Source organism: Mollisia scopiformis (assembly GCF_001500285.1).
Source record: "Mollisia scopiformis unplaced genomic scaffold LY89scaffold_27, whole genome shotgun sequence".
Taxonomy (NCBI): domain Eukaryota; kingdom Fungi; phylum Ascomycota; class Leotiomycetes; order Helotiales; family Mollisiaceae; genus Mollisia; species Mollisia scopiformis.
In genome coordinates, this window is record NW_017263607.1 from 602,587 (window position 1) to 626,874 (window position 24,288).

General features: G+C 50.8%; 5 protein-coding genes across 5 annotated transcripts; 2 read left to right on the forward strand and 3 right to left on the reverse strand.

Moving 5' to 3' along the window:
* Positions 1–123: 123 nt before the first annotated feature.
* On the reverse strand, positions 124–12,718 carry LY89DRAFT_723880 (hybrid PKS-NRPS PsoA; the record flags this gene model as incomplete). The annotated part of the gene is made up of 5 exons (XM_018218853.1): positions 124–11,225; positions 11,277–11,600; positions 11,657–11,957; positions 12,004–12,480; positions 12,533–12,718. 5 exons carry the CDS (start codon positions 12,716–12,718, stop codon positions 553–555), a joined length of 11,961 nt encoding a protein of 3,986 aa, XP_018064434.1. The 3' UTR covers positions 124–552.
* A 534-nt stretch (positions 12,719–13,252) lies between these two features.
* Positions 13,253–14,056, forward strand: LY89DRAFT_689921 (uncharacterized protein). Its single transcript, XM_018215997.1, has 2 exons — positions 13,253–13,628; positions 13,770–14,056. Exons 1-2 carry the CDS (start codon positions 13,461–13,463, stop codon positions 14,025–14,027), a joined length of 426 nt encoding a protein of 141 aa, XP_018064435.1. The 5' UTR covers positions 13,253–13,460; the 3' UTR covers positions 14,028–14,056.
* A 1,732-nt stretch (positions 14,057–15,788) lies between these two features.
* LY89DRAFT_710873 (putative multidrug resistance protein fnx1) lies at positions 15,789–18,258 on the reverse strand (the record flags this gene model as incomplete). Its single annotated transcript, XM_018217868.1, has 3 exons — positions 17,820–18,258; positions 16,223–17,750; positions 15,789–15,817 (listed from the first exon to the last, which is right to left on the reverse strand). Exons 1-3 carry the CDS (start codon positions 17,880–17,882, stop codon positions 15,789–15,791), a joined length of 1,620 nt encoding a protein of 539 aa, XP_018064436.1. The 5' UTR covers positions 17,883–18,258.
* On the reverse strand, positions 17,967–18,845 carry LY89DRAFT_269034 (uncharacterized protein). Its single transcript, XM_018206349.1, has one exon. The coding sequence runs from the start codon at positions 18,645–18,647 to the stop codon at positions 18,189–18,191; it is 459 nt and encodes a 152-aa protein (XP_018064437.1). The 5' UTR covers positions 18,648–18,845; the 3' UTR covers positions 17,967–18,188.
* A 1,033-nt stretch (positions 18,846–19,878) lies between these two features.
* Positions 19,879–21,841, forward strand: LY89DRAFT_689922 (uncharacterized protein). Its single transcript, XM_018215998.1, has 5 exons — positions 19,879–20,416; positions 20,478–20,497; positions 20,576–20,683; positions 20,812–21,200; positions 21,272–21,841. The coding sequence occupies exons 1-5, from the start codon at positions 20,200–20,202 to the stop codon at positions 21,690–21,692; spliced, it is 1,155 nt and encodes a 384-aa protein (XP_018064438.1). The 5' UTR covers positions 19,879–20,199; the 3' UTR covers positions 21,693–21,841.
* Positions 21,842–24,288: the final 2,447 nt, after the last annotated feature.

Genomic DNA, 24,288 nt, shown 5'->3' on the forward strand with positions numbered 1-24,288 from the left:
TGCATGCTCTTGCATCACCTCCGAGCATGTCTAAAATTTCCGACACATTAGACACTTTGATACCTTTCACAATTTCTGTGAAGGTGTTCTGTGAACTAGTAAATCCACTGCCTTGACATAGATGTAGATCATTTATTACTTTCATCTATGTTAGAATAAATTCCGCTAAATAACCGCTCAGATGATATGATGACAAGATAGCTATAATACAACGAAATGCTACCGCCTCTGAAACGCCAATAATGCCCTCCCACTAAATATTCTATGCTTTATGCTATATAAAGTACACCGCTTCAAGAGGCGTTAATGTCATGTGATTCGTTAGCGTCACGCTAAACCAACCTTATTCCTACATCGCCGAGTTTCACTTCTGTGAAATGAATTAGTCGCGTCAGAGCATCAAGGACCAATTCAGCGGCACTTGGATCCTTCTGCGCTACCACCGAGGGTCTATATATCGTACAGTGGCTCTCTACCCCACTCTTCGTATCGTAACAGCTGGAAAAGCCCCGTCCATTGTCCCGTCTCTTCAATTGTTCCTTCTCTTGAAAGTCATACGCCTTTCGCAATAATAGGCAATACCATCTTGCGTTCCCCTACATGGAATGCGCCAAAGAACTCCAGCACGAGCGGATGGATGTCCTTCTCACGCGCTGTCGTCAGCCATTCCTCCATACCAATCTCTCGCAATGGCGCTCCGGCCATGTCTTCGAGATACTTCCCGAAATCTTCATGGGAAACTTTCGCATCAACGCAATGATGGACGAAAGTGGCGCTCGGATTTTGTTGTGTTCGTTTTCTGCCAATGCTGGTAGATTCGATTGCTGACCCCACTAGATCCTTCGCTACGTCCTCAACCCTGACGAAGTCCCACTTCCCTACAACATTTTCCTCATCGAATCGCGGATACCCGCCAAGGAGTAGCGAATACTTTATAAGCATACCAACAGCATCAAGCTCGGATGCGTCGTCGCCCACGACGTGTGCCAATCGATGGACGTACGCAGACAGTCCGTTGTCAGCTGCTGCCTTCTCCAGAAGTGTCTCGCTGGCCCATTTCGAGGATGCATAGCCGTCGATTGAGTTCAGTAGTTCTGGAACAGCGGGCGACGCTGGTACTTCTAGGAGCGGCTTCTCTTCGCCGTGATGGAGAGCTTTGGCAACGGATGCGGTAGATACAAAGTGCAAGGGCACACAGCGTGGGATGGCCATCTCGCAGAGTGTACGTGTAGAGACAACGTTCGCGCGGCGAAGGGACTGGTATGTCTTCAGCAAAGACACGTCCGCACCGTTGTGGATAATGACATCGGCATGTTCAGCCAGGGATGTGAATTGGGGGTCTGAGAGACCAAGGTTGAGGCTCCAGAGGTCTCCGGTATACTCGATAATTTTGTCGCTCTTCATCGACAGGTGGCGAGGTTTTCCGCAGGCATCGGGACGAATTGCTATACAATGCACATATGCCACTCTCGGGTCCTGGATGAGTTGCGATAGCAGGTGTCGTCCGATGAATCCAGTGGCGCCCGTTAAGACGACTTCAAGACGAGTATGTCCATTTGTGAGCAATTGGGCCGATGATGAGGACATAGTCTTCGGTTGAGGAAGTCCATCGAGCATGCTTGCAATCTCAAGATCCCAGTTCATTGTCAACTGAGTGCCTCTGGATCCCGAAAGGGATGTCATCAAAGGATTTTTCTGGGTGGTATCCATAGCATCTCCAACTAGAGCGGCCATCTCACTCAAAGTGCTAGCTTGGAAGAACTGCGGCAGATAAAGCGTTACACCAAATTGGACCTCGATGAGTGATTTCAACTTGATTACCAAGATCGAACTACCTCCAACTTGGAAGAAATCCGTGCTGGATTGAACGGTCGCTTTACCAGAGATATGAAGTGTCCGAGTGGAGAGGACTTCTTCCCAGACGTCTCTCATCTGTTCCTCCAAGGGGCTCAGCTTTTGCGTGACAGTATCTGTCGCCGTCACGGACTCGGATATCGGTAGTCCGTCTACAGCATCCCTATCAATCTTTCCGTTGGCAGTGGCTGGGATGCGATCTATCGGTACTATGAATGTCGGTTTCATGAACGGTGGAAGGGGAAGATCCGAGCGAAGCCATTCTAGGAAGTCCGACTTGTCCTCGGTGAATTCGACATCGAATACGACGAAAGCAACAAGGACGTCCGAGGGCTGGTCGGATCTCAAGGAAGCAACAGCGTTCACGATTACCCCATTAGACATGTCCACAATGGCATTGGCGATCTCGTCAAGCTCAACGCGGACACCGTGAATCTTGACCTGGCTATCTCCGTCCAGTCGTCCCAGAACTTGAAGTGTGCCATCCGATAAGATCCTTCCCTTGTCGGCTGATCGATAAATCCTGCGTGGTGCGACGCACGATCCGAGTCTTTTTCTTTGAGTAAACTTCCGTCCTGAGTCTTCAGGTCGATTGAGATATCCAAGACCAACGCCCTGTCCCGAGATACAGATTTCGCCTGGAAAGCCGATCGGTAGGATGCTCATATCATCGTCAACAATTTCAAGGCCATAATTTGGCGACGGACGAAGGTAGTCGGTGCTACTGTCGTGCTCTTCACTCAACTCACGATATGGGACAACTCCTCTAGCACAAGCGAGCGTGATCTCCGCTGGCCCATACACATTGACCAGCTTCAGAGAATCACAGTCCAGCTTGCGGAAGGCTCTGCGCAGTTTCCAACCCAGCTTCTCTCCTCCTGACATCGCGAAGCGCCATGAGTCCGTTCCTGTCAGGATGTGGTGTCCGTAGTTAAGCAGTAACGAATACTCGGACGGCACGAAATGCGTTAAAGTAACACAGTACTTGACCATGAGATTGGCCATTTGCGTTGGATCACCTCGAGCACCTTTACCGACCATGACGATCGTGCCGCCGTTGCATAGCGCGAGAAATATCTGGTCTAACATAAGGTCGAAGCCCAGCGGACTCTGCTGCAGTGTTGTCTCGCGTCCAAGTCGGAGAGTCGCTATCGTTCCATAAATTTGGTTCACAAGGGCTCCATGCGTGAGCATGACACCCTTCGGCACACCACTGGTTCCGCTCGTGTACAGGATCATAGCTGGTTGACGACTCCGATGGCTGATATCCTTGATGATATCCTGCGGCATAAAAATCTTGCTCGTATCCTCGTCAGCATCGTCAATACTTAAGATCGATGTGAAATCCGCCTCTGCAGATATTTGCTGCGCCAGCTCTTTCGTTGCATCATGGCAGACCAAGACTCGTGGTTGACTCTCCTCGACCACCGCGCGAAGGCGTTGGGGGTGGTTTCGTGTATCCAAAGGAATCCACACAAAACCCAGGCGTAGGATAGCAAGAATACAACAAACAGCGTCAGCGACAGGATCAAGAAGCATAGCTACATACGAGCCAGGAGGGAGTGCAGGTTCAATAGTCTGTAGCTGTTGCGCGATTTGCATCATGCGGGCTCTCATTTGCGTGTATGTGAGGGTTCGGCTTTGCTCGTCTCTGATCGCGATGCCTTTCGGCAGCTGAGCCGCTATTTCATCGACGCGGCCTGTCAAAGTGCCGTTCTGTGCCCATGGTATTTTCATGTCGGTGCCGCGGCCAAGCTCTAAGGCTTCCTGAATGTCGGTCACGTTAGAAATCGGACATCTGCCAACTTCAGTGCAAACATCTCGAGCCAGACCTTCCAAGGCACGTGTATACCACTTCAAGAGGAGTGCGCCATCAGATTCCTCATACAAACTCTGCTGCGTGATGAGAGATACGAAAGTCCATTCCGATGTTGAAGCCACATTGAGGAGCATATCGTACGGGTGTCCTCCAGGCACAGCACCATCCCACTCGATCCTGCCGTCTCTCCCGAAACTGGTCTCATTTAGAGGGGCTTTGCGGTAATTGATGGCGGCTTGGAATAAGGGATGACGGCTGGTTGACCTTAGAATGTCTAAACCATCGGATCCAAGTACCATGTCCAGAGGCGCTTGCGAGTGGGCTAAGGCTTTCGAGGCCGCATCCCGAGTCCTCTTGGCTACCGCTTGAAACGGTTCGGAATGCTCCATTTGGATCCGGACTGGTAGCATATTGAGGAAGTACCCAATGGTTCCCATATCCTCGTCCTCGGTCCTGTTTGCGTCCACAACTCCGATAGCGATGTCATCAATGCTGAGACAACGCGCGAGAAATGTTGCAAAGCTCGCAAGGAAGAAGTGGAACGAGGTGACGCCGATCTTCGCAGCTGCCATATCGATGAGTTTCGTCATGTCGCTTGAGAGCTTAACACCGGCAGTGTTAATATTGTAATTCTGAACAGTCGGATGAGTCTTGACCTTAGAGAATGCAAACAGGGGAAGCGGCTCAGGTATGGTTTTGTAAACGTTCTTCCAGAACGCAAGATCACCCTGAAGATTCTGGGGTGTGAATGCTTTCAACTGCTTCTTCGCCAATTCAATGGATTGCTGGACATGAGGAGTTGCTGGCATGCTACTGAGGCGTCCCGAGTATGCCTTTGCGAGGTCGGCAATGAACACGCTCCAACCAATTCCATCGAGAGCAATATGGTGATGGTTGAAAATGATGGAATGGAGCGACGGTGAACGAGACAAGACCGTCATCTTCATGACAACGCCTTTCTCAATGTCGAATCGGAAGTCTTTGACAGCGTCTATCTCAGCATTCACTTCGCTATCGTCAAAGATTTGTCGCTGTTCTAGAATGATACGAGGCCCAGGAAGTACAGCTTGTAAAGGTTGTGACGTGGACATGTCTATGAAATACGCGCTTCTTAGAGCCTCGTGTCTCTTCCCGACCGCAAACAGAGCGTTCTGTAGTGTTTTCATGTCGAGCCGACCGTGAAACAAACCAGAGTAAGCAATGTTATACGCATTATTTTGGAGGTATTCGTGTAGGAAGTACAGCTGAGCTTGGGCGTGGGACATATCACCAGCTCTTTCGTACTCGATCTTCTCTGCATGGTGGCCATTTCCGTTACTTTCGTGGGATGATCTATTCGCGACTCCGGAGCGAGGGACTGCATGATTACCTGCACCATTTGTCATATGCTCATTCTGGAGCACTTGCGCAGAGGACTTGGAACTCGTGCCATTGACTTCACCATTTAGTAGCTTTTGATCGTCGCTCTTTTCTTCGGCCCATGGCTTCGACGAATCCGGCAACTTGCTTAGCGCATCATGGCAAATATCGTCCAAGGACGAACCACTCAAGAACTTCAATACCGGAATATCAACCTCCAGGATCTTTAGCAGCCAGGAGCGGATTCCAACAGCAACTAGCGAGTCGATTCCCAGATTGATCAATCCGACATCTGTGTCCACACCTTCACCAGGAGAACCGAGTGCTAAGCTCACTCTGCTAGCAATTGCTACCTTCAAGATAGAAAGCGCTTCTTTGCTGTCAGAAGCCGCTTTGAGCTGGTCTTGAGTGCTCTGACTCGATTGCTCCTGATTATGCTTGCCTTCTGTGAGTCTTTCCTCGTCTTTGACACGGCAGTGGCTTAATCGAGGTATGGCTCGCCAAGCGGTATCAAGCTCGGTGCCAAGCCCAGAAATAAGTTCATGATTCAATCCAGACTCTGGACGACCGGAAAGAATTGTTTGGGCGAATATTGCGTGAAAGTCTGGCTCTGGAATGGGAATCGAATCATCGTGGCGAAATCGAGCTTCGACAGATTCTCCTCCTGTTTGCTCATGGATGAACCCAAACCCAAGCAACATTCCGAAATGCATGACCGACGCGGCTAGACCTCTCTTGCGCCTTTGCATTGCTACTGTTGACATGAACATGTTGGCAGCACTGTAAGCGGATTGGGCCGGGTTTCCAGTGATGCATGACACCGACGAGAAGACGATGAAGAATTCCAACGGGGCAGAGTAAAACAGATTATCAAGATTCTGAGTCCCGATGACCTTGGGCTTGAAGACAGCCTCGAGGTCTTCGAAAGACGTACCGTCGAAAGGATGGTCGCGGACCACGAGGGCAGCATTCGCAACTCCTCCAATTGGCGGCATGGTCGAGATTATTTCTTGATGAACGCTTTTCAGATTCTCCATATTGGCTACATCGAGAGCAAATATGCGGACCGTTGCGCCTTTCTTCTCAAAATGTTTGCACACCTCTGGAGAGACAACTGGATTTCGACTGGAGACGGCGAGATATCTAGCTCCGTGGTCTATCATCCACTCGCAAAGGGATAATCCAACATTACCTGTAAGTCCAACGAGAAGATATGTCTTCTGATCATCGAAAAGGCGGTCGCTGGTGGCTGGCATCACTTGGACTTGAAGAGATTGGATGTCGGTCCAGGATATGATGCTTGTGGACGTGGCTGTTTCTGCGTGCTCTTGTATCAGGTCAGCTTTGATGACAGACTTGGGCGTCGGATGACCCAGATCTTGGAGCAGATTTGGTTGAGAGCAGTATTTCTCGAGCAGCTTGACAAGGCTGGATCTGCTGTACGACAGAAGGACCACTTCCTTTACACTGACTTGGTGGATACCTTGCCGTACGTCCACTCCATGTCCTCCGAAGGATGCAGGAAGTCCCACAGGACCATCGACATCTACTCCCATATTCACGAACCGCTTAACGTTGCGAGGAATCAGAGACCTTCGTTCGCGCTCCGAGGCCCGTGGATGAAGATAAGTTGCTTTCGCATCCGATGCGGCGTTGCTCGTGGTGAAGAACACGGAAACTTCCTTTTCAGAGGCCATCTTATGTATTATTTCAGCAAGTCCGTCGTCAGCATCATGGATCCAGACCGTTCCAGTGCTATTCGACAGCAGACTTTCGCACATTAGGGCTGTCAAAATGGTGGATAGTACGTCATCGGCACCTACGTCGTTGTTGCAGCTGAAAGTGCAGTCTGGAGACACGGCGATGATTGAGCTATTTGCTTTTGAAATGGCCAGGAGGTCTTGATTTGCTGAGGCATCTCTACCCAAGCAAATGTAAAACGGGTTCCCATCATCTGAGCAAGTAAAGCTGAACAGGGAGGATGAACGAACTCGAAACTGACTCGAACCTGCTTTTGCCTGTCCTCTGGAATCGCTTTTCTTTTCCCCAAAGAAGACACCGTCATCTCCAGCGGAGATCTCAATCGCAGTCGAGCCAGGCGAGACACTCTTCGTGATTCTACGCCTCGCAGAATTGAAGCGATCATTTATGTCCTTATTCGGCACAACTCTCGGGATAAGAACAGCTCCATACTCGACCGCAACCTCCAGCTCATTGCCCCATAGAATACCGTCGTAGCTTGGCAGATCGAGGCACATCATCTGTAACAGCATCTCGGAAAACATCGTCGCTTCCGGTTGGTGCTTTTGAAGGCGCACGTGATCGACATCGACAAGTTTTAGCCGGAGGTGCTCCATTTCTCGCGCAACTGTGCGGCCAATTCCGGTGACGATATTAGCATATGGGTCATCGTCTCGACAACCTCGAGTGGTCCAGAGAATGCATTTCGCTTGTCCAAATAATGCCTGCATGGCAGCAAGACGCTGCGCATCCATTCTAGCAAAAGTCGCCTCTTCGAGTCCAGAGAGGCAAATTACTGCACTCCCGTACTTCAAATCGGCGACTTCCTCTAGGTCGTTGATGATGGTCGTATGGTCTACGAATGGACATAAAAGATACCCTACCTGTTTCGCCATCTTCGAAACTGTCAATGTTCGTCCGCCGATGATGAGTAAGTGCTCTATTCGTGCCACACCGTCGGCCAGAGTGAGGGGATCTCTCAAGATACTGATCCGATCATCGACTGCTTGGCTGACCATGACGGAGAAGGTGTGCATGGTATCATCTTGGAAGTCTCTCAGCGCACAATCTACTCCCGAGAAGTCATTATCCCGCAGAACAACGTCCCATTGTGCTTCTGTCAACGTCGGGCCCTGAAGTCGTCCATCTTCGTGTCCGAGCCACCATCCTGGGAGGCCGGAGAATAGGAATGGAATTCGGAGCGTTGATGGGTTGATGAGTTCAAGCATGATCAAATAACCACCCGGACGCAGCAATTGCCGGCAATGCTGCACAGTTTGAGCGATCGTCGTCGTTGCATGTAAGACATGCGCAGCGATGATTACGTCATACGAATGTTCCTGGAACTCCTGATCAACAGGCGATTTCTCGATATCCAAAACCTGGAAATTCATCACTTTCTTATGTTCAGCAAATCTCGCTTGAGCCGCCGGGAAGAACGAGGGTGAGAGGTCAGTGAAAGTATAATCCTCAAGCTTGGAATCCAAGCTCTCCAAAGCCACGGCTGTGGATCCACCGGTGCCGGCACCGATTTCTAGGACTCGCAGTCGGGGATGTTGATGTGAGAGGTGGTCTAGGAGAGTTCCTAGATGGCCGTTTGTCTCGGGGACGCCTAGACCTGAAGTGTACAGGTCTTGTAGTCTGCCATCTTCTTCGAGAACCTCGAATGTGGTGTCTGAATTTCGCACTAGGGATGGAAGTCTTGAGCCGAGGTGGTGTATGAGTTCGAGGTCGATTTGGCTGTCGTATTGCTGTTCTTTGAGTTGGAGTATCGATTCGAGTGTATCAGTTCCCCAATTGCGCTTCTTGTTCGCTGGAAGCACGTAGTCCAGACCCCAGCGCATAAGACACTGGAAATGCGTTTCCATGGACTCTATCTCTGCTGGCTTCACCTCTCTGCAAAGTTGATTGAGATAGAAATACGCAGTCCGTTCGCATATCTCATGCAATTTCCGATCTCCAGTTCGCAGGTTTTCTTCTCCAGTCGACTCGAGCGAAGATACGATATCTTTCTTCCATATCGTCTCCCAGAACATACTCTGATCGTTCGCAGCAGTGGGGACTTCAAGTGAAGATAAAACCACGCCTTGAGCCTGGATTTCCGCATGTCCGTCCTCGGAATTGAAGACGTCGATATCGCCACAAATTATCCTCGCCGATGCCTCAGTGAGGTAACAGTCAGCCACTAATCGCGAACTTGAACGATTCTTCGAATTCATGTTGAATCGAACGCTCTGAAAGCTCTTCGGCAGGTAAGTAGTCCATAACCGTCCATCTCCAGGATACGCAAACGCGTTATACAAACTATGCAGAATACTGTCCAGCGTCCCCGGATGAATCGTGTACCTATCCGTCACAGTCCTTACCGCCGTCACGGTCGCGAGATTCAACCTCCTTTTAATAGACTCCAGAACAAAGGGCTCCGCATAGCTTAGTCCGAGTTTCTGCATCCAAGTATAGAAGCGCTCCGTCGTGACATCCGTTAGCGGAAGTTTCCGCTCATTCCTCGCTGGCAAAGTATCTTCAGCCGGCCCGCCCAATTTCACAAGGACGCGTCCAGTGAAGACCTCTTTATCGAAATCCGCGGATGCAGCGTCGACGTTACTGCAGTGGCAGGAGAACTCCGCCGTTTTACTGTCAGAAGTCTCGGATATGACCCGGATGCAGAAATTGATATCGACGCCAGGGGAATCTTCTTCCAGCGTAACACCATTATGAATCACAACGTCCTGGAGCTCTACTAATTGCACAGCCTGCTCATATCCCACGAGATGCAACGCAGCATTGACGGCCATAGCCAGGTATCCAGCAGCAGGGAGCAAGACCTGGGATTGGAATTTATGGCCCTGTAGCCACTCTACCTCGTTTAGACGCAGGATGTTCCGCCAGCGGACTTCTCGGTTAGCAGGGCTGGAGTTGAGGTTCGGGTACCCGAGTAACTCATCGTGAGGCGTGGTGCGCGTTCGCCAGGCCTTGGAAACTTTTGATTCTTTCAGCATGGGTTTGCTGTGGTCCCAGGGGTATGTAGGGAGATTTTTCTGCACGCGGGGAGGTGTGAAGGAGGGTCCTTGGCAGGCTTTTTGGAAGCCGCTGAACGAGGGGAGTGGGAAGTCGAGCGTTTTCCATAGGAAGCCTAGTGCGGAGGAGAATATTTCTACGGCATCTTTGTTTCGCTCCAATACGCCGTGATATGGGAGGCTGTGGCCGAGAACTTCCTGGATGGACTCCGTAGCTGGACCGCGGAGGGCAGGATGAGGACCGATTTCGAGAACGATGTCAAAAGTTTCGTTTTCTAAGGCTGAATTTACGGCGTGCGAGAATAATACCGGGTTCGTGATGTTTTCCGCCCAATACATATCCTCGAACGGAATATGCTCGCTCAAACTCTTGTTATCGTGCACGCTGGAATACCAATTACACTTCCCTCCGAAACAATTCCGTCTCGGCTGCACATTAGCAGCTTTCAGCGACGCGAGATACGGTTCCCGAACACGCTCCATGTGATGCGAATGATACGCATTATCAACCTTCAACTCCCGCGCAAACACCGCCGCTTCATCCAACATCGTCTTCGCTTCCGCGATCGCGTCCGCGTCGCCCGATAACGTGATACTGGACCGCGAATTCTTGGCCGCGACGACGATGCGGCCGCGGAATCGCGGCTGAGCGCAGAAATCATCGCCGTCGGACGGCGACATGCCTACGGCCATCATTTTCCCTTTGGAGGAGTTGGATGGAGAGTGGTACCCGCGATAGTAGGCGATTAGGATGGCGTCGCGGGGGGAGAGGATACCGGCGCTGTAGGCAGCGGCGATCTCGCCGGATGAGTGGCCGACGACGGAGGTGAATGTTATGCCGCTTTCGCGAAGCAGGTCAACGAGTGCGATTTGCAGGGCGGTGCAGAGCGGTTGGGAGATCGTGGCTGAGGAGGTGCGGGCGGGGTTGTTGGGGAGGAGGAGTTCTTCTGATAGGGACCAGGAGGGGGCGTCTTGCTTTGGGAGCGAGGAGAGTACGGATTCGAGGGTCTGGATTGTGGTTCTGAATGTGGTGGAGTGGTGGAAGAGAGAGGCGCCCATGGTGGGCCATTGCGCGCCTTGGCCGGTGAATACGCCTAGGATGCGGGGGTGGGGGGTTTTGGTTGCTTTGGTGGAGAGGGGGATGAGGTCTTTGTCCTGGAGTGCAGAGTCGAGGGTCGAGATGAGGGATTCTGTGCTGGTGGCGGTAAAGGAGGCGCGGTGGGTGAAGTGCGTTCGTCGGGTTTGGAGGGTCCATGCTAGACTTGACAGGTTGGTGTCGGGATGGTCTTTGAGATGTGTGGAAAGAGAGGAGATGGTTGCTTCGAGGGCTGTTTCGGAGTGTGCAGATAGGACGAAGGGTCCCCAGCATGGTGATGATGAAGAAGAAGGAGGGGTTGGTTCATCCCAGCTCTCGATGATAGCGTGGGCGTTGGCACCTAATGTAAGTCAGTCTTTGCGTGGGGAGGGTTGTAAGCTAAGACCCGTACCTCCGAATCCGAAACTATTTATACTAGCCCGTCTAGGCGCTCCTGCAGGTAGGTCCGGCCAAGGCTCTAACCTAGTTGGTACTTCTAAATGGTCGTAAAAGGGTTCTATAGCTGGGTTTAGGCGATTAAAGTGTAGGTTTGGTGGGATGAAACCGTGTTGTACGGCTAACGAGGCTTTGAGGAGACTGCCGAGTCCGGCTGTACCTTCCATGTGGCCTACTACGGTTTTTATTGAGCCGACGTGGAGTTTGCCTTGTCGGTCGTGGGTGGGGAAGAAGGTTGAGCTGATGGCTTCTGCTTCTTTGGGGTCGCCTACTGGTGTACCTGGACTCGGTTAGTATTTTCACAACAAAAACACTAGAAGGAAAGTGAAGAGCTACCAGTTCCGTGTGCCTCGAAGTATTGACACCTATCTTCCTCTTTCCGATAGTCAAGCCCACATTTCGTATACGTTGATCGTATAAGCTCCGCCTGAGCAGTCGTGCTCGGTACCGTCAGACCTCCCGAGTAACCGTCTTGATTAACACCCGTATTCCGTATTACACTCTCCACATCATCACCATCAGCTAACGCCTTATCTAGAGACTTAATAACAACAGCCGCGAATCCTTCACCACGGGCATAACCGTTAGCATCAGCGTCCCACATCCGGGACCTCCCGTCAGAGGAAAGCATCCTGAGCTTCAATGACGTCAGCTTCTGAGAGAAATCCAAGATTACAACTTACACTCGATAAAAAAGTGAAAACCTCCGGCGAGAAAACAAGATTTACTCCTGCCACTACAGCCATATCGCACTCACCACTCCTCACCGACTGAACCGCAAGATGCAGCGCCACGAGACTAGACGAACACGCCGTATCGACATTAATCGAAGGACCCCTCCAGTCAAAAGCATACGAAACTCGATTGGCCAGAATACACCTCGAGATTCCAGTCCCGGAATACTGGGGATGAGAATCTAAATCTCGTAGCACGAGTTGTTGATAATCATCAGACATCTGACCGACAAACACGCCGGTCGACGAACCGCGCAGGGCGGAGATGGAGCACCCGGCCGCTTCTACGGCTTCGTAGATGGTTTCTAGAATCACGCGCTGTTGGGGATCCATGGATACGGCTTCTATGGCGCTGATGGCGAAGAATTCGTTGTCGAAGGCCCAGGGGTCCTCTTCTAGTAAATAGGCTTTTGTGACGTTTGTTGTCTAGATATTGGGTGTCAGTATTATGTATGATTAAGGGAATAGAGAGACAAACTCCTGGATGCTCGGCATTCTGGTGATAGAAGCCCGCAGGCTCAAACCGACTTGATGGGATATCGGTCAACACATCAACGGGATCGCGCAACAGCGTCCATAATTTGCTCGGCGAGGTCGAGCCGCCGGGAAACCGACAGCTGTTGCCGATGATGGCCACCGGTTCTGCAGCACTTCGATCGACCATCTTTTCCTCTATGTGTCTATACAAAGAGAGACTAGAATGCGGCGTAGACAGACAGAGGACGTGGGATGGGATGAAAGTGCGAGGAAGGCGAACGAAACGTTGGGGGAAAAGAGGTACAGGACGGGTTCGCGCTGCCAAGAACAAAATGCATCGGTAGTTGGGACGTATAGTATAATAATAAGTGAGATTTTCGCCTCAGCTTAGATGTTCATTCACAGCCCTTTCTAAACGGGTCCATCTCCGTGCTCCGTGCTCCATTCCTACGTGCCAAGTTCATTGGAACGGTTCCATGGGAAGGGAGGGGGGATCCACTTGGTCCGAGTCTATCCATGTGCCTAGGTAGGCGTGCTGGGTTGATTAGTCTAGCTCGGAACTAGCGGGTCGAGGTCCGTGTTTGGAAAGTAGGTAAGTAAGCTTTGAGTTGGATTTGAGTTGGAATTTTGGTTGGATTTGGCATGTTACACATGCATGTAATTATGTCGCATTTGGTTGCCCGGGTCAGGCAGGAACGAACCGGGAGTGAGGGAGTGAATGGGATTGGTCGGACGAGCGTACAGCCTTCTTTAAGTAAGCAGGCTGAATCTTGGGAGTCTTCATAAATAGAATCCGACCCTCTTTCACACCACGACCCCGCCAACAACAACACGAACCTTTCAACAATCCACCTCACGATTATTTACGAACCGTACTCTTTGAGCTCTTCCTTCCGAGTATCGCCTTACATACACACCTGATAGTCATCATGGCAGCTGAAGCCCCCAAGCAACAAAGCCCCCCGCTCAAGTACACCGTTACGCATAACCGCAAGCCGACTCACACCCACGAGGAGTTCATTGCTTGGTTGGTTAATACGCACCTCCCGCTCGCCCTGCCAGTTTTGAAGAAACATGGCGTTTTGGGCTATGAACTTGTACGTTTCTCTTTTCCCCAATCCTTCCTCCCTTCCCTTCCCTTCCCTTTTCCATCCTCTCTACCTACCTATCTATCCCCTCGCCTTCCCCATCCCACCATCTCCCATACATTCACCTTCTAACAAAAGTACCTTAAAAAGTTCGTCACCCCCCCCTTCCTCTCCACGGCCCTCGCGGCCGAAATGGCCGTCTTCCAACCCACCTGGGACGTCTCGACCACCGACTGCTTCATCGAGTACACGATCCCAGACATGCAGAGCATGAAGGACGTGGTGGCGGACCCGGACTGGGGCGTCGCGACCAGGGACCAGGATGAGTGGGTCGAGATGAGCAAGAGTTTGGTGAGTTTGGGGTTTAGTACCAGTTATTTGAGTGGTGGGGAGATTGTGAAGAAGTGAGCTGCGTATGAGGACGTAGAGGGATGCGGATGTATGGGCTGGGATGGGGGGAGCTGTGGGTAGGGGGGGTGGGGGAGCTGGATGGGTAGGCGAGATACGTATTGCAATGAAGGAATTAACGGATATTGGGCATTGGGCAGGTGTGTACGAGGTACGAGATCTGGCTGGCTGGCTAGCTGGTAGGTAGCATCGAGCATGTGCGTCAGTCAGTCAGTCAGTCAGTCAGTCAGTCATTCAGCGGGTTGCTACAGTACATACATCACGCAGACAGGCGGCAAGGAGTCTAGATCACAGTGTCACACAAGGCTGAGCCCTAGCTATCAAACCCAACAAACAAACAAGCAAACAAACAAATTGCAAGGCTTTCCCCAACCTATCGCAACCTAGCTTCCTCTCTCTCTCTGCTCGGCGCCTTAATTAGTATATTTGTTTGTTTGACATTTGGAATCCTCCCATCCTTCCCGTCGCCATCCGCTGTCCGGGATGGGGGCCAAAAATACCTTTCCTTCCCCTGCCCTGTCTTCCTTCCCCCTGTCTATACTTACGCCCTGACGTGATTGATTCGCGAACTCAATCTCACTCACTCACTCGCTCACTCACCCCTGCCCGCCCAACGGTCGCCACGCATCGCCCAGTCCAAGTGCATCACTCACCTCCCAGCTCCCCCGGTCGAGCGCCCAGCTCGGTGGAGCTTACCGGCCCGCCCTAAGAGCGGGTGGAGGCTTGCGCTTTCGACAGGGGATGGATAAGTATGGTGTGCAGGGGAGGGATGGGATGGACGCGGGGTTCTAAAATAAGAGAGAGAGAGAGAGAGAGACAGGGAGGGGGAGGAAAAGAAAAACCCGCCGAAGGGTGTCGCTTAGAAGTATTAGTAAATTTAGTGAGGTAGGGGACGGGGGTGGAGGCGATGGGGAGGGGGGACAGGGAGTGGGGATTGTGAGGAGGAGAGGAGTGCTGGTTTAAGCTGGATGGAAGCGAGGAGGTAGAGCTATTCGTGACGGATGATTTGTAAATGGATGGATGGATGGATGGATGGATGGATGGAGCCGAGCTGATCTGATCGTGAGAATTAATGACGAGCTTTTTTGTTGCAGCTAACTTTTAGCTCGTGAAGCTGCCTAGGTACTTTTCTGTGTTGAGAGAAGAAATCACGTGTATGTATGTATAGTACACAGGCACAGGTAAATAGAGCTGGAGTAGGGAAAGTTTGTTATATTCCTCTTCCCGTGGCTCCGGGATAGACGATTTTCTGAGTTTGTGTTGTTTATATTGCTGGGGGATTTGCTCTGGGTTGAGAGAGATGGAAGAGTGGTAAAGTTTATTTTAGCATTACCGAGGGTGTGGCAAAATTTAACGTCGACTGAATTGCGACATTCGATTTTTTTTGGAAATTACGAGACTGACATAGGGTTTTGGAAATGCGGTTGAGAATAGCTCGAGTCGGGAAGTATTCGTTTTGTTTGGTGATAGAGGTTTGAAATTTAGGAAATGTGTGAGAATATAAGGCGGAAATTCTAATGAAAAGTAAGGTAAATCGTGATTAGAGCGTATATAATTTGAAAAGTGTGCATCTGATCTGAGAGTGTGCACTCTTAGTCTGAGCCAAACAGGAAAACTCTCGCATTTTAGCCTGCATTTTTGAAAGTATAAAACTATTTCTCGCATTCTTGAATGCATTGTACAAATGAATAGTGCGCGGATCTGGCGTATTGTTGAAAAAATGTGCACTTATTCCACTTCGCATGCTTTTAAACAGGTGTTTCAAAGTGCGAGCTCAAGCCAAACACACTCTAAAAGTTAATGTCCAAAGGGATTGAGTAATTATTGAAATTCTTTGGAAAAATAAATCTTATAAAGCCACGCGAAGGACGAGTTGAAAAATGGAAACGCGATTTATACAAAGAAAAGAATGTCCTGTATGTAAAGTTGAAACTTATACTACATGATATTGGCACAATTTTATGCTTTGCTGATCTTTGTTTCGACATGATGGTATCAATGAATCCAAAATCTACTCGTCCCAAGCCAATTCAAACCCACATCCCACAACAATAAAAATACACCCCCCCACCCCCCTCACAAAACAACCTCCCTCCCCTCCCTCTCCACCGGCGTCGAAACCGCACTCCTCCTCTCCCCCATCTCACTCCCCCTCTCCTCCCCATTAATCCCCTTCTCGCTCTCCGCAACCACACTCCCCAACCCAAACTCCGTCTCCAACTCCTCCCTCATCCGCAACTCCCTCGTCCCCCAACTAAGCAAGAACCCCGCCAACGCGAACGCCAGGCCCACTTGCCAGCACAATTTCAACGCATCCGTATATATACCCCTCACCGTGTCTTCCAGCGCCGGATTCGCCTCTAAGCCGAGGGCAGAATACACGCTCCCGCCCGCTGCAAGCGTATACGCGCCGCCATTCTGCAGGAGTTGTTGCGCGGAGGGGTTAGAGGATAAACGCGACGTGACCAAAGAGTTGGCCTTCGAGTTAAACACCGCCAACGGGATAGCAGCGCCCCAAATGGTCCCGAATCCGCGCATAAACGCCCACGTCGCGGTCCCGACCGCTGTATCTCTCTCCTCGAGCGGGGTCAGGACCGTGGGTAGGGTGACGGGTGTAATAACACCAATCGCCACCGCGGCCAGGATCTGGAATCCTACCCAGGTGCCTGTACTAGAATTTTGATCAAGAAGGCTAAACAAGCCGAGCGATAGGGGGAAGAACGCAAAGCCAGCGATGAGGAGCGGTTTATAGCGCCCGAGCTTCGTCATCAGACCGCCAGACAGGATGGTGAACGGCATGCAGACGGCAGCCGTAGGTAGGACGTCCACCCCGCTCCGGAAAGCGGATTTGTTCAGCACGGCTTGGAAGTAGATGGGGAGGATGAAGAGGATCCAGAAAACGAGCATGTTGTGGATGAAGGCGCACAGGAAGCCGATTAGCGAGGTGCGGTTGGCGAACAGGCGGAAGGGGGTGGTGGGTTCGGGGACGCGGGTTTCGAAAGCGAGGAATAATAAGAGGCCAGCGAGCCCGAGGACGAGGGGGAGGACGGTGTGGTAGGAGGACCAGGTGTATTGGCCGCCGCCCCAGGTGAGGGCGATCAGGATGGAGGTTATGGAGGCGATGAGGAGGGCGTTGCCGAGGAAATCGACGCGCGCGAGAGATTTCAATGAGAAGGAGGATTTCTTGGGGAGGGCGCCGAGGGAGAGGAGCACCATGGCGAGAGTTATGCCCGAGAGGGGTAGGTTGAGGTAGAATATCCATCTCCAGGTCGCGTAGGTCGCGAATGCGCCTCCAATCAAGGGGCCGATGGTAGTTGATATCGCGTAGATGCCAAAGATAAATCCCATGAATTTCCCCCTCTCGCGGAGGGGCACGAGATCACAGACTACCATCTCGACCATGGTATTCAGTCCCGCGCATCCAATTCCCTGGATGGCTCTCCCGAGCACCAAAACACCGAGACTGGGCGCCGGACCCGCGATGGCGGATCCGATGGCGAAGAGCACGATGGAGAGGATGGTTAGTGCGCGCCGGCCGAAGATATTCGCCGTCTGGCCAAAGATGGGCGTGAATGCTGTGGTGGTGAGGAGGTATGCGTTTGCGATCCAGGTATAGCCTTGGGAGGTGCCCAGATCGTGGATGATGGATGGCATGGCTGTTGATACAGCTGTGGCATCGAGACCAGCCAGCACGCTGGAGACGGCCATGGATGTCATGATTGCCTGGAGATATTTTGTTAGTATTTTATTTTATTTTATCTTGTTTACTTTGAGATGGCAGAGGTTGAGTACCCAGAAACGCCACCCGCGATTTGGAGACGCGGGCTCGGGAGTGGCTTTCTCGGCTGAAGCCATGATTCAGGTACGGTGAACGGCTGGGAGATGATTCTGTGGTGGTGGAGGACAGAAAATCTCGAAGTCTCGATTTTTTGTTGTAAGTGTTTGAAGACAAAGAAGATGTAGATAGTAAGAGCTAATCGTCAGACGAAGCTATGGTGACACCAAAGAAAGGTTCGATTGTGATATCAGCCTTCCTCCATCGGTTCCTGGCGTGTTCGTCCTTTCGTATTCTGGGGTTACGAATGGTCAGATGCAACATCAAACCATTCCAACCCACCTCGCAAAAGCAGCGACCCTAAAATCGAACTGCGGAAAGACTTGCTAAGAAACCCACAACTGCCGGAGGAAGCGGTACGTATTGCGATAGACAAACGAAGGAACGAAACGGTGGCGCAGCGGCACAGCTGCTGCGTGCTCTCGGATACTTTTTCTGGGCGTGCGCTGGAAGGTGATTGTTTTAGATGTCTTGCAGGGCAGCCTCGTGATCCCTGCAGCCAGCAGCGAGGCCAGTGAAGTGGAGGTTGATACCCGTTCACAGCCCCCAAATCTGGTGGAGCCACGAGCACAAGGAAGCACAAGGAAGCACAAACAAATGATATACGAGCTGATCGCACGTGTCGTACTGTATCTACCATGCATCTGCTGTACAACGGGCGCATCGACCCGATGGAGCGACGTGGTGGACAGGAAGGTGCTGCAGATCGTTATCCATCCGGAGATGGGTGCACAAATGGAGATTGGGACGAAGATCGAAATCGTCAGCTTACTGCGAGGTGACATCTCCTTTCTGCACCACGAGAAGAATAATGTGTTTGTGTCTGTATTGCGATCGACTGCTCAGCTTACTGGCACTTGGACCGCGAGTGATGATAAGTGCAAAGTCGCATCCAGATTCCCAGAGTAAGAAAGAATAGAATATCTCCACTTTCTACCTTGGTAGTAGCTACGGAAGAAATACCCGAACAGCAGAAACTTACTGTAAACAAGTCAAACCAGGACCAGCCCTGAATACCAGAAAGCTTGATCGCGGGTACGTGGGCTGATTGGTGACCCAATACGAGCGGGCTGGTGGTCCATTCCCAGGGCTCTCTCCACTCTGGTAATCCAATCCACTCTGGTAAGTGATTTACAGTAACTTAGGCACCGCCAGCCCAGTGCAGATTTCCAATCGATTAGAGTAAGAATACCGAGTGTTACCCGAGGCGAGCGGCGCCTTGATCGTGCAACACCACAATCCGACTGCCCAATACGTACTTTATTGTAGAGTACTTCGCCACAGAAAAGTAGCCCCTCAGACTCTATTGTATCGTGGGCGCCAAAACGCTGCAGGATATGCGCGCTGGTTTACGTATCCGGTGCGTCTCCTTCCCCGTCTCTGACAACCGGGCATGATGATGATGATGATGCTCTACCAACCATTGCACTCGCGTCCCGACGCCATCTCACCCCCTTCCCCTTCCCCTTCCCCTTCCCCTTCCCCTTCCACTTCTACGGAGCTTCTTTCGGTGCTGACGGCGCAGCTGCAATGCAAGTAAGCGGCGAGGCGACCTACCTATCGCAGCGGATCTCAGCACTGGTTATCGTGATCTACATGGTTTGGTTTGGTTTTGGTGCAGAACCGTTTTTGCGTCTGCTCAGCAATCTCCACTCTTCCTCCTACTCTCTATGGATGGTTCATGGATGCAGTCTGACTGCAGATATCCGGTCTTCAAAATCAAACGCTTTTCTATTGCCGATTCGTCCGGATATTCATAAATATGGGTCGAGGACCTAGATATGGAAGTGCGCGGTGTCTGATTTGCTATCACGATCGAGGTACACTGTGCGACAGCCAACGGTGCAATGCCAATGTAGACCTCGCTCACCTGCCTGTTCCATGCCAGCCCGGCTACTTTTACTGGTCGAGCCTAAAATAACCCACCGAATGGGTCTACTGCACTCTACGTGGAATAGAGACAGGTAAGGCTGTGGAAGCGTAGATGGAACGGACATGGAATAATGATCCATGATGGAATCTGCAAGTGCTGGTTTTGCTGGCTGGTCTCTAAATACCATACCATGTAGGACTACTGTATGTCCGACACAACCCTGAACCTGATAACCACCTCCTCCTCCTCCGTCAGCTTCTCCCAATTCGTCACTTCGGCTTACTTAGATGCTGAGCACCTAGATTCCAATCCAATCCAATCCAATCCTTTTCTCTTACCACCACCACTCCTCCTCCTCCTCCTCTTCCTCTTCCTTCTCTCTCTCTCGCGTTGCTGCTACTCCCTCTCACGAACTTCTGCAACAATTCACTTTGTTCAGCCAGTCAGTCAGGAAATCAACAACAATGGCAATGAACATGTTGTTCCCCCGCCAAGAAGCAATCGACTTCAACGGTCCCACGATTCCTGCCCCCGCGGGCCAGGTCTCCAACGTGATTAACCCACCGAATGGGAACAAGATTGCTCTTGCCATCATCTCCATCTGTGTTATTGTGTCGGCGGTGCTGTATATGATGAGATTGTATGCCAAGATCTTGACCAAGCAGATTAATGTTGGGGATTGTGAGTTTTTGTGTTGTCTGAATAGGTGTGGAGAGTGAGATTGACTGACTGGTGTCTGTAGATTTGACGTTGATTACTTTTGTATGTTACCGGTCTTGTGGATGGGATGGGGATGGGACTTCTTCAACTCGATTACATTTGCTGACTAGGTGACGGCAGCCGTTGTACTGGGTGTATATCTATTACAGTTACCGCCTCAGTTGGTCCCCAGGTTATCTCATTCACGAGTGGAATGTCGCTATAAAAGACATTCCCGAATTCTCATATGTAAGTCGTCTCTCTCACACCACATATCCCATCTCCCCTCCACCTCCCTCAAACTCCCACCTACCCTCTCTTCCCCAACCTATCTATCCTCCCCTTCTCAAACCACCAACTTAACAACATACCCCCAGGTCTGCTACGTAGCAACCTGCCTCTACCTCTGGCTCATCGCCCTCATCAAAATCGCCATCCTCTGCGACTGGACCTGCATCTTCGCCTCGAAAGGCCAACGCGGTTTCTTCGCCTGGACCTGCTTCCTAACCTGCGGCGCCGTCGCCTCGCTGGCCATCATCCTCTTCGTCATGGACCTCGTGAACTGCACTCCCTTTGACCGGAACTACAATCCCCTCCTCCCGGGTTCCTGCCGCTGGAGCGTGCCTGAAGAATCTATTGTGTCTGCTGCGGCGAATTTTGCCCTGGATGCACTGCCGTTGATACTGGCGCAGAGAATGATTTGGGGGCTGCATACCACCTGGGGCAAGAAGTTGGGGGTTAGTTTGATTTTTTTGGTTGGTGTTATGTGAGTTTTCCCTTTCCGTTTGCTTTTCCTAATTCCCTCTTCATTGAACAACAAACTAACAAAGACAAAAGCGGCATGATCTCCTCCATAGTCCGCCTCTACTACGCCGTCTCCTTCTACCGCGACTCCGCCGACACCACCTACTTCTTCTCCATCGTGGCCCTCTGCACGCTATGCGAAATCACCTGCGCGAACCTGGTCCTCTGCTTACCATTCGCGCCTAAAGCTATCAAGGGCTTCAAACAGACGAAGACGTTCCTCGAAATCAAGAGCTACATGACGAGCTCGAAGGGTAGTTCGGTGTCGGAGAGCAGAGAGGGAAGTGGTGTGCCGGCGCAGGTGGCCGAGAGTCCGAGACAGGGCAGCGCGGAGAAGAAATGGTTTGGGTTGGGGCTCAGGGAGAGTGGGGAGGGGACGCTGTATGAGGATTCGGTGGATGAGGAGAGTAGTTTGGGGAGGGGGAGTGAGCGGGCGATTCATTTGAGTGCGTAGATGGGATGGGATGGGATGGGATGGGATGGGAGGGAAGGGAGAGTGTAGATATGGGTTGGGATATATGGGTATACCAGGATTGACAGGAAATTTTGCAGGGCAAGGCGCGATATTATTGTATACCAATACCTTTTTCTTTTATATAGTTCTATGACTGGAAGAATTGAGAACGCTTTCCATGAATCAATGGTCCTCACGTGCTACCTACTCACTTATTCCCGCTGCGTGGCGAGCTTTTAAAAGTCTTTCTGTATAAACTCAACGTATCTCCCCTCCCTATCCAAACATCCTTCAAAATCCTTCCCCATTCCAGGGAATTGTTACAAAATATGGATTGAAACCATATTCCATTCACGTGCTACTCTCACAATCCCCTCTGTGCTCCTCTCTCTTTTACACCGTCAACACTTTCTCCAAACTCTCCAAACTCCATCACGCAAAATCCCATCTCCATCTCCATCGCCACCCTTCCAACCAACCCGCCTCCCGCATACCGCCCAAGTGGACCAACCGCGAACGGGAACACAATCCATCCATCCCGGGCGGAAACTAGGAACCTAGGTACCTCCCTAGCCCACCCACTAACCCTCTAACTAACCCACGCACTAAAAAGAGGGGATAGGATGTGCGGACGGGAAAAAAACTGCGTCTGGTCTGGGTCGGCGACCGACAGACAATGCACTCACTCACAGAAAAAACCGGCCCCCCAACTTACCCCCGTGGCGCGGTACTACTTACTGCAAGACTTTCCTAGGTTCAGGTTAATACAGTACCTACCCATGGGTGATGGTGTGCTACTTAACTAGCTAGCTAGTGGGGATTAGATTGGTCTACTCGTACAGCACACCAATGAGATAGATGGGTTGCAGAGGAGAGTGCACGTGTTGGCTTTGGAAAGTCGCCGGGAGATAGGGATAGGGATAGGGATAGGAAAGGGAGCTAGAGGGAGATAGGAAATGCCGCAGAAAGCGCTGGGGCTTCGACATCCTGTTCCATTCTAGTACTGTAGTCGTCATTAGATTTTTGATCGGTGCTGATCTTCTCCCAGCTGGCTGTAAGCTCTGGGGGCAGCCAGCTGTCGCGGATACTGGTAAGTAGCTTTCTAGGGATGTTGGTAGTTTGGCCTGGATAGGAAAGCCCGTCCGTGGAAGTGCTGGATGGACGTGGTTCTGGAATGGTGTTTCTATGTCCTCGTCATGGAGAAGAATGGGGCGTTATTCGCTGCCGATCTGTTCTAAGAATCGCTGGGAATACCGTCGTCTGTCTACCTAGGCAGGCTAGAAGAGTGGTGGAAACAAATGGCTCGTTCTACGTCGTCACGAATCACTGCTGATCTTCTTCCAGCTGTCTTTCATCCCCTCTCCTGGGAGTTGCGGATCATAGAGGTATTTTATTTCTCGAAATCGCTGGGATGAAGGGAGGATGGTGCTCGGAGGTGTGTTGTGTTTTGGGAAGGTGGGGAGCTGGTTTGAGGTTCTTTTCTCCGAGGGGAAGTTGGTGTTTGGTGGAAGGATTGAGGCCTTTATGTTGCTGTGAGGCGTACGAGAGGGGTGTGAAGATTTGTGGTGGTGAATGGTTTTATCACGGAGTTGAGGACAGGCAGGAAGTTTCCTTGATTTTTATGTTTGGTGAGGATTTGGAGGGCAACGATACCTTCTGTTATTGAGAGCTTTTCGTTTAAAATTAGCACTTATTGATGTTTTCTTTGACATTTTGCTATGGAGCAAGTTTGACGAGATATAAGGGGTTTTTGTTTTCACTTTAAAGTTATTGCTTAAACATCAAGATAAAGAGATATTTGTGATTCCTGTACTTTCTGCGGTACATGTTCACTTCGTTTCATATCCTCTCGCTTTTGCTATCTATATGTTCTTCGTGCAAAAATTCGTCCCAAGAAAAGAACTTGGGCAGATCACGTGCGAAGTCTCTACTGACCTTGAGGACGTTTTAAAAGGCATCTGAAGTTGGGCGGCACAAGTATAAGGCTCTTGATTGTAAATTAAGTTGAAAACAAGTGTTATGTTGCACAGCAACTTTAAGGTCTATGTCACTGAACTTGTAGTTTTCCGCAGGAACAATGACGCAGAATATCCCAATTACTACGTAGTACATTTCACTGGAAAGCGAATCCTCAAGCTCACATATAAGCGTGCTTTCTCGTTCACCTTTCCAACGGTTGAATGAATCGAATTGCTTTCTATTCTCTTTTGTTTCGGTAGAGGTGCTCTCCTGGCACAACTTCGATGGATAGAGAAACCTAGTAACCAGCTCTCTGGCTGGAGAAAATCTACAGAAGCACGCTCTTGCGGTATCCGGCATTTGCTTCTTGAGAAAATTGATAGTAGCTGGGAGCTTTACTTTGCTGGTTGGATTTAATCTTCATATGGGGCCCCGGATACTTGTTTCGTATCTCGAAGACGGCAGTAGAGTAGCTCAATGCAAATATGATCAGATGTTATCTATCACCGAGACTAGAAGATATGTCATTTATTTATCTGCGTTAGGTTACTCCCATAACACTGGCTCTGGTGAAAGAATGCTCAAAATTTTCACAATTCGCGCTGTTCGCGCTATGTGCGCAAGCTGCGCGAATTGC

Bases quoted from the DNA above. Each gene is read 5' to 3' on its own strand.
- LY89DRAFT_689921 (XM_018215997.1), top strand. From the start codon at position 13,461: ATGGCAGCTGAAGCCCCCAAGCAACAAAGCCCCCCGCTCAAGTACACC. The intron at 13,629-13,769 runs GTACGTTTCTCT...TACCTTAAAAAG, and splicing joins GCGTTTTGGGCTATGAACTT to TTCGTCACCCCCCCCTTCCT.
- LY89DRAFT_269034 (XM_018206349.1), bottom strand. From the start codon at position 18,647: ATGTCACCTCGCAGTAAGCTGACGATTTCGATCTTCGTCCCAATCTCC.
- LY89DRAFT_689922 (XM_018215998.1), top strand. From the start codon at position 20,200: ATGGCAATGAACATGTTGTTCCCCCGCCAAGAAGCAATCGACTTCAAC. The intron at 20,684-20,811 runs GTAAGTCGTCTC...ACATACCCCCAG, and splicing joins ACATTCCCGAATTCTCATAT to GTCTGCTACGTAGCAACCTG. The intron at 21,201-21,271 runs GTGAGTTTTCCC...CAAAGACAAAAG, and splicing joins ATTTTTTTGGTTGGTGTTAT to CGGCATGATCTCCTCCATAG.